Source organism: Triturus cristatus, chromosome 7 (genome assembly GCF_964204655.1).
Source record: "Triturus cristatus chromosome 7, aTriCri1.1, whole genome shotgun sequence".
Classification (NCBI taxonomy): Eukaryota; Metazoa; Chordata; class Amphibia; order Caudata; family Salamandridae; genus Triturus; species Triturus cristatus.
In genome coordinates, this window is record NC_140590.1 from 663,337,271 (window position 1) to 663,351,247 (window position 13,977).

Consider the following 13,977-nt stretch of genomic DNA (forward strand, 5'->3'; position numbering starts at 1 on the left):
CAGACTGACATCTTACTCCTCGGAAGCCAGAAAACTCATCTGCGGAGTGCATCAAGGACCACTGTTCAGCCCCACCCTCTTTAACGCATACATGAGCCTTCTGGCCAATGTCATCTGCATACATGACATCAATATTATTTCCTATGCAGACGGCACACAACTCATGCTCTCCATCTTAGCTAAGACCCCCAACACATGAAACAAGTTTACCACCTGCATGGCCAAAGTGGTCGATTAGATGACATCCAACTGTCTCAAGCTCAATACGGACAGGACTTCCGTAGTGATTTTTGGCATGAATACCTTACTATGGGACTCCAACTGGTGGCCAGCCAAAAGCCTCACCCATAATCCACACCAGGAATCTTGGAATAATCATCAACAGCAAATGGACATAAAGGCTCCGTCACCCCATCCTGCTTTCACACTCTGAAGATGCTGAGGAAGAACTCAAATAGCTCCTGAGCAAAACTAGAAAAACTGTCACTCATTCCCGAAGTCACTACTACACTGGGATAACCATCCAGCTCACTAGAAGACAACAAACAAGCCAGAACTCAGCAGACAGTCATCCCTAACCTCCCACACATAACTCACATCATACCACAACTCAGGGAAAGACAGTGGATCCTGATACACAAATGTGTTCAATTCAAACTCCACACACACATATTCAAAGCACTACACAACTCAGGCCCCCATACCTGAACAATCACATCTTCTTCCACCAATCACTCAAACACCTCCGCCCTGGATGACTCCTACTCGCACACATCCCATGCATATACAGAACCAGATCAGGAATATGAGCGGTCTCCCAAAGTGTGGAAATTACCTCCCACTGCACATCATAGTCTCCGCTTCTCAATTTCCACAAGAATGTGAAGACCTGGCTTTTCAAATAATTAACATACCATAGGCAGGGTTAGGCACACACATCTTCTCAGTGCAAGGATACCCAAGCAGGTGATAGTGCACTTTACAAATACACATATAACATAACAAAGCATATACACCATGGGAGTCCACAGATCAGCCCATCTAATAGGGTCTTGAACATTTCTATTTTTTAAATGTGCCTCACCTAAGGTTCCCAGACACCATGATGGCCACCCGATCACACACAGCCTCTGCTTCCTCCATGTAATGTGTGGTCAAAATAGCTCCACGCTCTTTGTTCTTAAAAGCAGCTCGAATTGCACGCCTAAAAACAAAAAAAAACAGCTTTACTGGACTCACCTAGGACCAAATAACCAGTTGTAACATCACTCTGAGCTTTTTGTCTCACAGTGCTCTAAGTTTAAGCTGGCCTAGAGAGCCCTGTTTTTTTATATTAACTAACAACACTTATCCATGGTCTAGGCATAGTAATCCATGCATAGACTGTAGACCAGAATCAATATTTTGGACATCAGTTGTGTTTACAGACCACTGTATATGCACTAAAAAGGGAACTTGACAGTAGTTTCTGCTATGCATGTTATCCCTCTTTGCCGTGAGAATGTCTCTCTCTAGTTGCTAATGACCATGCCTTCTCAGGCTATTCATGGCATTTGGTAGTCCTCCACAGCATAAGGGATAGTCCCTAGAAAGTTAGGTCCCCATCCTTGCATAGGGGTGACCATTATGTCATAATGTGGGCCTCTCTGTCATAATAATGTCAATCCATGGGCATTCTTAAAATAATTGTTTAGCAACCGGGTACTTAATGGCGATATATGGGGATGCAAGTCAAAATCTATCTATGGCAGTGTGACGGAGACTCCCTCCCTCGGGTCCTGCCTCCCTTACTCACCCTGCCCGGTGTATCACTTCCCCGCAATCCTCCCTTCCAGGGCGCGCGATCCGGGGTTTCAACCACAGCGTCCGTGACCACAGGAACCCCGCCCCTCTCTCTATTACAGAAGCCAATCCCGAACGACGACCCACCGGAAGGACTACCTCTTGCTCCCGGAAATCCCTCCTCCCCGTTCCCAGCCGGAGATAGAAAAGAAGGGAGACGAGAGGCCGAAGTCGTCGGAGGATCGTGGCAGGAGATTTCGGCAGGAGGCACGGCGAAAGGAGAGGACGAGAGTGGCGAACCCGAAGAGGGGTCCGAAGACTGGTGGAATCCCCCGGAGGTGGCTGAAGAGCGGCCGTAACTCGGATGAGAGTTACGGCAGAGCCCGTGAGTACCAGCTTCCTTCGGTATAGCACCCTAGGTGCCCGTATGTATAGTAGTTCCCTTGTAGATATATATAGTCTCTCTATCTTAGGCACGCCATTGCACCCTGATAGGACCCCGTTGTAAATATTGTATAGCATCTTACACAGTGTAAATAGTAGCCCGCACGACCCTTTCCGAGCACCCCTCTTTTCTTCAGCATACCCGCCCCCTTTCTCCCCGTCCTTTTTCCTCACGTTCTCTTTCTCCTTTACCACTCCCGGTGACGGTTACAGCAACGACATAGTGCGCCAGCAGGACTAACGGCTCTCTCTGTGTTTTTGTCTTACTGCCCTCCGAGGTACCCATCCACCCTCCTACCTGCGGGCGACGACGACGGTCTGGACGTCAGGGGAGCTCCAGCGAAGACGACAGCGACAGACGGACCCTTCATCGGTTCTAGTTTATCCTCCTGTTTCGGAACTGTATACTTTCCTGTTGCACGGAGTGCCTTGGGCACAATAAAAGTAGACTATTGCACACTATATACGGCCTCCTTGCCTGCTTTTCCAGCCCGCGGAATCACCACGCTCACAGGCAGTTGTATATATGTGCATGTAGCACATGTAAACAAGTAATGTATTGACAAGCTGACACCATGGAATTTAGTGAAAATGAAAACTATTATTTTGCAATAAAAACTGTGCTTTTTCATGCAAAAGATAACCTTTTGTTTGAAAAAATAAGATTATTTATCCATATTGAAAATATTGCCTTTAATTATAAAATGTGAGCTTTATTAAAAAATGACAAGCTGGTGTTTAGGGTCCCATCTGGTGGATTTCAAACCAATGCTTTGATCTAACTTTAGAGGTACGATTGAGATAAGGTACACATTATTCACTCTTTCTTGGAGAGCTCAACGTGAGCATAATTTTTCTATATATTTTAATTGAAAGGTCAGTTCTTAGATTAACTATCTATTCAGAGAATGTTATTGTTCGTAGGAAACACAAAATTCTTCTTCCTTGCAATTCCTTGTATTGTTTCTGTTCTTCTTAAATTAAACCATGTGGTGGTTATTGAAACTCTCCTTTCCCACATGATCCACCATGAACCTGAACAGATGCAATAAGGATACCACAAAATCACCACCAATCAATGCAATATATGCTGCAATGAATTTAAATTGAAAAAAATGATTTGTCCCGAGGAATGCCATAACAATCCACTGTGAAGGATAAAAAGGCACAAACCTGTTTCTGATGACATTCTCTTGACCCTGTTTAAATGATGGTCATCCCTGCGTCGAGCGCATACATTGTTTTCTCACTGTACTGTTAAGACGGTTGCTAAAATATATGCCTTTCTTTCTTTCAGTTTGGTGTAAATAATTATGCTTTTTTGAAGACATTTTTCATGTTGTATTTATGTGGCAGACTACATATTTGTAATGGCTCATATTGTCTGACTCATATGAAGACATTTTAAAATATATCTTGATAACACCTTCTATTTTATTATCACTATCACTCTGTGGTACACATTGCTGTACATAAAAAGGGCAATTTCTCCTACCCAACAAATTTCCGCAAGATAGCACTACACGATATAGAGAGCAAATGCTTTGCCAAACTCTTACATAACAGTTTGGCAAATTGGGCGTGTAACACAGGGTTAATCCCCCTGATCCAAACTGGTTTCTGTAAAACATCAAGACTAACTTATTTGCTCTATCTCTCCTAATTTACTCTGCTATATGAAGCTTCTAAAGACTTCACAACAACTTTTGACCACATGATAGCAAAATGTTATTGAGCAAACTGGGAAACTGGAGCATCAACACAGTGCTCCTCAAAGTGATTATGAGCATGGGTAACCGACACACAGGTTTAAACAAGGCTATCTTCACATCTAATTATGTCAGTGAAGATCTACACAAAAATGCCTCAAGCAAGGCTGCATTTTAGCACCGTCATTATTCAACTCCGATTTACTCTCGCAGTTCCTCTCCACAAGCCCCATTTCCCCATAATTAAGGGCCACAAGGTAAACTTCCCGCAATATGCAGACAGCACGTCATAATGGAAAAGACCTCTGCCCGAACTACAGAGATCCTTAACGGCAGAATCAATATTGCCACAAAAGCAACCCGGGCCTGGGGATAAACAAAAGTAAAGTAAGGTAGTGATTTTTGGCCACAATGTGATCAAAAAAGGTTCCTAGTTCAGAAGGGAACAAACCTGGATAGAACGAATAGATATAAATATCTAGGTGTCTGATTCAGAGAGTGGGAGAGGTTATACAACCCAACAAGCAGCAGTAAAGAGGGCTTTGTTGGCCCTTAACAATACCTTTATGCAAGTATTCAATAAGATGTCAGGGCCAAACACAGGATCAATGTTGTGAGTTGTCGCAGATTAATGCTCACTGTTACTGATATCCTTCATTGAAAAGCTCTTTAAATTGCTGTATTAACACAATGTCGAGCCAACAGAATAGTATTTCATCTGCCCAAAAGTACATCGCAGGCTGAGGTGCAATTGGAGTTTAAACATAACAAAACAATCATATGAGCTTCAAGCTGGAGTTGTGTCCTACAGTGCGAAGATGAGAAACTCACCATCAAACACTTTGAAAGCATTACTGAGGCAACTCTTAACCAATTAAATGACCTCTTGGACCATGTTTCTATGTGAAACTTTGAACTAGTTTCAGTTTGCGGAGATATGGAACAATGGGCTTCAAAACTCCCAAACAGGAAAATTGATCAAAAAACAAACAAAGCTGCTATCTCATTAAGTTGACAAGCTTAGCGCTAATGTAAGGAGTCACATCTGTATGGTTGAACCATCCAACAAATTCCAGAAAACACAAAGGTATCAGGATTTACTGACACACATAAAGCAAAAAGGTATCTGATAAGAATGTGGTTCGGCTTAATTTTACTACGAGGCCATTGCTATAATGGACGGTACGAAGAGCCTGACTCCACCTGTTGCTTTTGTGCAACGGTAAATGAATTGCATAAACATAGTATGCACTTGTGAAGGCCTGATCGCTTTAAGAAGAATCTGGCTTACACCGATCTTCATAAAGCTCAACATAAGATGATATTGAGACGCACTCATAGCCTGCTTAAATTGAATAGACACACAATTAACTGGTCACTTTCTTAAATACATGCCCTTTGTTTGTAAGAACATTTTAAATTCCTAATGTAGCAGATAGCACATTGACCTGTTTTTTTACTTCTGTAATGATTTTAATTAATTATACAATACATTTATTCAATTCAATTTACTGTCTGATGTTTGGGTCTATAAGAATAGTGTGGCTTAATTTTTGTCTGAACAGATAATTCAAGTATAACTTGAGCAGTAGTACTGCTATAAGATCCTGCAAGATTTGTCTTTAACTTTCTCATTTACAGTGTACAAGTTACAAAGAATGCTATGAACATTTTGAAAAATGATAGGCTAAATGAAATTATATACCCTGCATTTTTAACTGCCTGTAAATTATGCTTTTTAGAAAATGTTCTGGACATTTAGTTGGAAAAATGTACAGTTTTTAAATTATTTTCCACTTCTTCTAATGGGAGAGTTGAACAATCCAGTCTTCCACAAGGATCAGTCGTGCTTGGCACACCCTGAAAGTATTGGAAAATTTAAAGTGTGCACTTTCGGAACTTGCAGCTTTTTTGCGAACTTTTGTGAAAATTCACTAATGCAACTTTTTTAATCAGCCCTGGACTCACCCTAGTTTGCTTGCTTCAGTCACTTGTTGTAATTTGAGGTAGGTATTTACACCCCACCATTTTAAAAGCTCGCCATCTGCCACTGAGCCTACCATAAGATGACATCACAATTTTAGCAGAAAATTTAGAGCCTTTTGTCCTATAACACATGTGTCTTCTGTCTCCCATTATAAACATGTAGAGTGAAACAAGAAAGGATATCCTGCTCGATTTGAAATATGGCACACACTGTCACCATCAAGGCAAAGACGTAGCCAGTAATGGAAGCAAGGCATGTTCTGAACACAACATTGTTCGAGGATCTGAAGCCTTGAAAAGCGCTCTGTGTAAAAGTAGTGAATATCAGAACTGGACATGAAATTTGAAAAAATATGTTTTCAATAATATTTTCTAAGTTCATATTGAATATCTATTAGAGAGGAATTTTCATTAAATCTGTGCAGTCTATGCATTATCAATAATATTTTTAGCATAGTGCACCTACTCAGTTCAAAGAAAAGGTATCAACTCGAGAGGCATGTTTCTCTCCAACTCGACCTAAACCATTAACATGTCTCCATGGGCTCAAAGTCTCTTCATATAACTCACCACACTCTCTGCTGGCCTTTTGGATCCAGCCCAGTTGAAGGTTCATCCAGGAGCACCACTTGGGGGTTAGCAAGCATACTTATTGCGAAACACAACTAAAAACAAAGACAGATATAATTTAAATATGTTGTTAGTTGAGCTTCTGTAGTGTGTGGTTAAGTCTTTTTAAGCACTTTGACACAGACAAAGCGGTTCGGATTCCATAAATACTTGGCTTCTTCATTTAAACATTGCACCTCCCAGGAAATGCTATAACATGCACAGTTAGTGTTCTGGGCACCCGGAATGCCAGACTCCTCACCCCCAGAGTATGATGTCTGATATATTTTGTAGATGATTCTACAAACAATAGTAAGCATAGGTATATTAAAATATTTTAAAAAAATATTAATTACCCAGTGTTTAGTGGCGGTCACCATTGGGTAGCTATAGTTAGGACCATGGTTCCATAGGGAAAGCATTGAATGGTTTGCTAATAACTTTGGCACTGTTTCTTTCACTAAACTTTCCACAAAAAAAACTATAACTCACACCCTCACCATGCACTGCTAATAAACTCATATACTACATCACTCATGACATGTTCTATGACAACATTGATAGCATCAGTGCAACATTTGAAATGACATCATTGATAACAGTACTGTGCAGGGCGGGGCGTGAGTTATAGATCATTTAGGGCATGAGTTGGTATATTTTAACTGGCATTTTCACCTAACTATAGCTTCCCTATAACCTTTGTTTTTTTCAAGTTTCGTACAGATACTCCAAGTTGGGCCTAAAAATCGGGTTGGTCCCAAAAGTGATATTTCCGTTCTTAACTCCTACACCATTCTTTGCTCCTTGATACAGACAACACAGCTGAACTGAACTACACCAAACTTAGCAATGGGCAAAAAGCTGCGAGCACTGGGATCTGGCTGTCTGTACAGGGTTTGGTGGTCAGGCTCTAAGGCCAACCCCTCTGTGCACAACCAAAGGCCATCACTGCCGGTAGGGGCCACCTGCAGAGTGCTGGTTGCAGGGTATTGAGGAATTCCACCCCCTGCACACAAAGCCTGTGCGATGTGGGTGTTGGCAACCTGTGGAGGGTTTAGAGCAGGGTTTGACTTGCTGCCAGACCCTAAGGCCTTCACCGCTCTGCGCACAGCTGAAGGCCAGGAACAGCCGTAGTTGACTGACCGCAGAGCCTTAGCTGCTGGACCAGCCGGAGGAGCTTCCCTGTGGCCAACCACTGGCTGCCTGCATAGGTTTGGATGCAGTACCTGGCGGGAGCTTGTGCACAGCGGTTGTTGGTCACCTGCAGAGGGTTGGGTGCAGAGAACATTTCATTTGGCTAATGATAACAAAAATACTGGAAAAAACAAAGTTTGAAGTAAAGTTATAGTTATCTTTGGTCGTAACACTTCAATGCATGTTTAAAGAAACTTCAGAAATTCACATATAAATCTACAGTTAAGGTGTAGTTATGATTACAAATTAAAACCAATAAAACCGAAACATTTGCAAGTTAGCAGTAGGAGCTAATTTCATTATGCACACAACAACCATGCAAACCATAATTGCACACCACATGCAATGCCAATCACTGCAAAATATTTATACTAACAAATAACACATAAAAGTACTACATTCATATTAATTTCTGTCAAACCGATAAGGTTCCTTTGATATGTAATCCGATCTGGAATATGATTTACAACATTTGTAATTGCATCTGGTTCATTAAGGGTGCAGAAAAACATTTATTACGGTTAGCTATTTGGCTCTGGCATTTTTGTTTTGGGGTATGGGACTCTCTTCTTAGTTTAGAATATCAATAATGCCTATCTGTTCTGTGACTACTGCTGAGCATGGGTTCCGCAAAGCTTTTGGTACGCAAGCATAGCTGATGACAGTGACACATATTTTAGCTATTAAAAGTGACCAGTGTTTCCTATGTTTCGTGCCTGTGCATGCATAGCAAAGATTCTTCTCTATTTCCTTCACCGGGACGTCCAAGGGAAATCCATCCTGCAGCAACAAACGGAATAGGAATGACTGTAGTGCAGCACCTACTCAAATCACTGGTTGGTGCTGAGAAAAACAGCCACATCAGGTCGTGTAGATGTGGCACTTGAAAGGGTGTGTGTGACCATGTAAGCATTCGAGGTGAGTGCGCAGGTAGCCACCTGCCTTGGGCATATTTTTTCAATGGGTTAGATGGCTTTTGGGTAGTGGACTACTGAGGCCAGACCCCGCGATCAGTTGCCCCTAATATTTTTTTCACGTTGTCAATAGTTCAGCACAGTGCATTATTGCCCATACTTTCAAAAGCAGTTCTACAGAGTTGTGAGCCTTTATACTACACAACTTGGCACACCCTGACTGCTAGGGTCGTAATCGAAAGTGGTGGGGAATATGATAACGTGAAGGCCAAAAAGCCAGATATGCCCAGTGTCACTTCAACTTTTTGCATTGTAATGCAGTCATTTCTATTTGCATTCAGATAAATAACAACCTCAAAGGTTGAAATGCGGAGGATTCATTTGAAACAGATAATATACTGATTAGACTTGATTTCTTTGGTTTCTCTTACCAGAAAATTAGGAGACTACTGCACGATTTCTCTCTTGTGTCATCTTGTGTAATATCAATCAATCAATCATAACACTTGTATAGCGCGCTACTCACCCGGAAGGGTCTCAAGGCGCTTGGGGGAAGGGGTCCGCTACTGCTCGAACAGCCAGGTCTTGAGTTGTCTCCTGAAGGCGTGGTGGTCCTGGGTCAGCCGAAGGTGGATGGGGAGGGAGTTCCATGTCTTGGCCGCCAGGTAGGAGAAGGATCTGCCTCCGGCGGTGGCTCTTCGGATGCGTGGTACGGTGGCGAGGGCGAGGCTGGTAGACCGTAGCTGGCGGGTGGACGTGTAGAAGGTCAGGCGGTCGTTGAGGTACTTGGGGCCCAGGTCGTGGAGAGACTTGTGTGCGTGGGGGAGGAGCCTGAACGTGATCCTCTTGTTGACGGGGAGCCAGTGCAGGTCCCTCAGGTGGCCGGAGATGTGGCTGCGTCGGGGGATGTCCAGGATGAGTTGGGCGGAGGCGTTCTGGATGCGTTAGAGTCTTTTCTGTAGCTTGGCTGTGGTTCCGGAGTAGAGGGTGTTTCCGTAGTAATATTATCTAACCTTACAAAACGAAGGTAATTATGTTCCACGCACCAACTAAAGTCTGATGATCTGCCCAAACAGCTGATAGCAATACACTAAATGCTATTAAGTTGTATGGCTACCTGCTGAGAATTCAAGCTTGAGTAGATTAAATTGCAAACCGCTGTTGATAGGACCAAAACGAAACGGGCTCAATAAAAGTCAATGGAATTATTAATAAGATGCACATTAATCTTGCGGCTATCCTTCCACAATGTCATTTACCATTTTATTCAATACCCTTCCTTGCCACCGTACTCAATGTTTTTCTTAAATTAAAGTAGATGATAGTGTTCTTTATATTGAAAAGTTCGAGTCACAGAATCAGCCAGAAATAATTATCATGTGTTTTAGATCGAGTGAGTTGGGTTTTGACTGAAAAATACCATAATTCCTGTAATAAGCAGTCCTTCTGTTACAGATGTAGGCTTCTTTTTTTAATTCATGTGACATGCATTTATGTAAAGGTAATGAAGAAATGGACATTAACATTCAGTATTTAGTATTTTGTTTAAAGGTGTTTTAACTAGAAAAAAAGTCACCACTTTTCCTTTCTACCGTTCTTCAGGGTTATAGCAAGGGGTGTGCCATCATTTATAATAATTGTGAAAACATTGTGGTTTTGAACTTTGAAATTCTGAGATGAAATTAGAACTGTGGTTACAAAAAATTACACTCCCTGGTAAGTAGAGGAGTTAGTGAGGTGGATTTATCAGAATGTATGATCATGACAGGTGTATGAAATTTCAGGTCGAAAGGCCTGAGGGCAGTCAGAAATTACTAGATCCATACCCTATTTAAAGGTAACAGAAGGACACATCTAGCGATGTCATAGGGGATAAGAGGCCATATAAAGTCACTTGACGGGAGAGGTGTGGCGCAGCAGCAAAAGCGACTGACTCCAGAGCACAGGGCTCACCCAAGTCCGGACTGACTACCGGGCGTTTTGGAATTCTGCCGAGCAGGGGGCTGATTTCACTGCGGTGGGGGCTGATTTCGTAAATGGAGACCTGCGTGTACTTCGAAATAACTAAAGCAAAACGAATTTCGTTCAGTACACGCAGGCCCCCATCAACGAAATCAGCCCCCAGCTCAGCAGCATTCCAAAACGCCCGGTAGTCAGTCTGGCCCTGGGCTCACGGTTCGATCCCAGCGCTGTGACAGCTCAGCTCAGCATCATGTGACTCTGGGCAATAGCTCACTTAGAGGTCCATTAGGATGGCAGGCCGACTTCCGTCCGCCCGCCACCCTAGCGGTGCTGGGACCGGCCCTCAGTGGTGCAGCGGACCCGCACCGGCGATTAGGATGCCACCGCGGCGGTGGCATCCTCCATTCCCAGCATTTTGGTGGGCGGTGCTCACAGCACCGCCCACCACAATGCTGGGAATGCACTGCGTGCATTGTCATGCACAAGGTGATAGGAACCGCGAGGTGCCTGTCACCATGCCCATGATACCCCCATGTGCATCCCCCAATAGCCTGGGGGCCCGCAACGGGCCCCCAGAAGAGAATTCCGCATAACTTTTGTTGACACCACGGAAAGGCATGTTTCCGCCCCATGCTAATATGGATGGCGGTGTCTAGCAGACTATATAGAAAGAGAGGGGGGGGACCAGGAGCTGTTATGGTCCAGTGTCTGTGCTCCGTGTGTAATCTATGTCAATCAAATAAGGAGACACTGTTCCGAAAAAGTGGAGGAAAGAGGAAACAGAAATAAGTATATAAATACAGTCCTAGGCTAGATGGGGCCCAGGTGTCGAGGGGGAAAGCAGTGCTTTTCTCTTGTTGCCCTCACACACCCCAAGAGGTGTCATTCTTCATCATCGGGCGTTTTGCTCCTCGTCGGGCCGGCGCTGCAATGCCCTACGGGTCCTCCGAAGGGTCACTTTGGCGGAGATCTTTTTAGAGAAAACGCCGTCTGATGCATGCGGGTGTGTGGTATGGGTCCTACAAATAACGGTGGTGAGTTCGTAAGAAGCCACACCAGAGCAAAACTCCCAAGAAGGTGTGAACGCTCGTCCCCTACTCTATGGAGCACCTTTCTTCTTAGCTTTAGGCAATATCCAGGAGCGATCTTAAATCTGACAGAACAGAGAGCAGGGTCACTTCGACCTTGTACGCCCGGATACACACTGTGGGAAATATCCCTCAGATCACATTCACGCACACTTCACTTCTTAGTTGGTCCTGAGGAAGCGCCACGGATCCGGTTGGACCGCAGGGGTGCGAAACATGTCGACCACATTGACCACATTGTAGTTACCTTTTGGGACATTAAACCCACCGGGGTAACACCTAACCTACGGGTTTTTCAGACTGTCAAGGGTATCAACCCCACCTTTTTTTATTAAACAATATCCCTTAAGCTACCCTTAGACATTTTTAATATATCACGTCACACACACTACTGCACCACCATTATTTGTAGGACCCATACGACACACCGCATGCACCAGACAGCGTTTTCTCTAAAAAGATCTCCGTCAAAGTGACCCTTCGGGGGACCCGTAGGGCATTGCAGCGCCGGCCCGATGAGGAGCAAAACGCCCGATGATGAAGCATGACACCTCTTGGGGTGTGTGAGGGCAACAAGAGAAAAGCACTGCTTTCCCCCTCGACACCTGGGTCCCATCTAGCCTAGGACTGTATTTACATACTTATTTCTGTTTCCTCTTTCCTCCACTTTTTCAGAACAGTGTCTCCTTATTTGATTGACGGTGTCTAGCAGACACTGCCACCATATTAAACCCTTTTCCGCCCGGTCGACTTGTCGACCGGGTGGAAAAACGTCGGACGGTCTTCCCGTCTGCCGCGGTACCCCCTCCATACTAATATGGCGGGTGGTAAATAGGTGGCGGGCGGGGAAGGATGTAGGGCGGATCGCCTCCGCTATGCGGGCGGTGGCGATCCGCACTACATCCTAATGAGCCCCCAAGGCTCCCCGACGGTCCCCAGGGCCTTGAAATCCCTAAAGAGCTGATATGTTCATGCTTTACAAATACATATTATTATTATACTTACGCTATCCTAATGATACTGGGTAATTTACACTACTGTCAGCTGTTAACCATTTTGATTTATTCTTACCTTTCTCTTTATACCTTCAGGGAGTTTTTTCACTGTTGTCTTTAAGTGCTCATTTAGCTCTAACGCATCAGTCACTCTGTATCAAAAATAAAATAGGGAGCACATTTATACATTTCCTTATTTTTGTCTTTCAGCTTTCTTCCAATACGGTTCCCTTAGCTGCCAACATATTATTGTTAATTTAATAAGGAAATGAAAGTGAGCAAAATGCTTGCTTAGAAGAAGCCTTTTCCCTTTGACTACGTCCATTCTGGGCTTTATGTTACCTCCTCGTTCTATCAGAGGGACATTGCTTATTCCGTGCTCTTAAGCATGCCAATCATTCTATTATATTACAGACCTTGGTTTCCATCTAAGGCTCTCAATCCAGTACCCCTTTTCCTATCCCAGGACTTAACCATACCAGACATATTGGTAATTCCAGTATGCGGGAAAACCAGCCCATTTTGAATGAGGAAATTTGCAAAACCTAAACGATCAGCACAGATGCCTTTCGATGGGTTCTTCTTCTGACATGAAGATTCAATATGTTCTATAACAACATCATTTATTGGTTCACTCTGAATTGTCTAATACACATATAAAATACCACAATTTTCGTAACGCATAGAGAGATCCAGTTGTTCCGGTTGGCATCATTCATTACTCAGTTTCTCAGACCAGATCCTACCCATTTGCAAGTGGGACAGGGAGATATTCATCTGATTGGCCACTGCCACTTAGGCATAATGCTACCTCAAACTGTACCTTTTGATAGCCGCCGCTGCATCCTCTTTCCTCATCCCTTTTACAGCAGCGTAGACCACCAAATGTTGCTCCACGGTTAGCCCAGGCCATAGGGCGTTCTCTTGAGGGCAATACCCAAGAAACCCCGCCGATTCAGTGTATCTCTCCCTCTGGGAAGTGGGAGCATTCTGGAGCTCTGTCAGAAGCACCTGCAAACATATCACATTTCACTTAAAGCTACAATTGCATACAGTTAAAATATTTTGAGAAACAGACTCTCATTTGGAGGTATTACATGCATATTTTACCATGTGCAGTGTTTAGTTTTCATTGGCGCAAAAATAACAACCATATATAGACATGTTTGCTACCGTAATCAGACAGGCTTCCTTGGTTAGTAGCTACTGCTGATGTGGACATGGCTTTCGCCAGACTTTACCTCACCATCAGTAAATGGTAGGAGTAAGAGTTTAAAGAAGATTGGCTATGTAT

At 43.6% G+C, this 13,977-nt stretch overlaps 1 protein-coding gene across 5 annotated transcripts in view; it reads right to left on the reverse strand.

The window, feature by feature from the left end:
• Nucleotides 1-13,977, reverse strand: part of LOC146810317 (ATP-binding cassette sub-family A member 10-like) — a 1,555,322-nt gene that overhangs the window by 76,310 nt on the left and 1,465,035 nt on the right. For all 5 annotated transcript variants that reach the window (XM_085617313.1, XM_085617310.1, XM_085617311.1 and 2 more), the window contains 4 exons: nucleotides 13,507-13,694; nucleotides 12,760-12,835; nucleotides 6,492-6,586; nucleotides 1,085-1,204 (listed from right to left, as the gene is read on the reverse strand). In XM_085617313.1, the coding sequence (XP_085473439.1) occupies nucleotides 1,085-1,204; nucleotides 6,492-6,586; nucleotides 12,760-12,835; nucleotides 13,507-13,694 (479 nt within the window). The remainder of the gene's footprint in view (nucleotides 1-1,084; nucleotides 1,205-6,491; nucleotides 6,587-12,759; nucleotides 12,836-13,506; nucleotides 13,695-13,977) is intronic.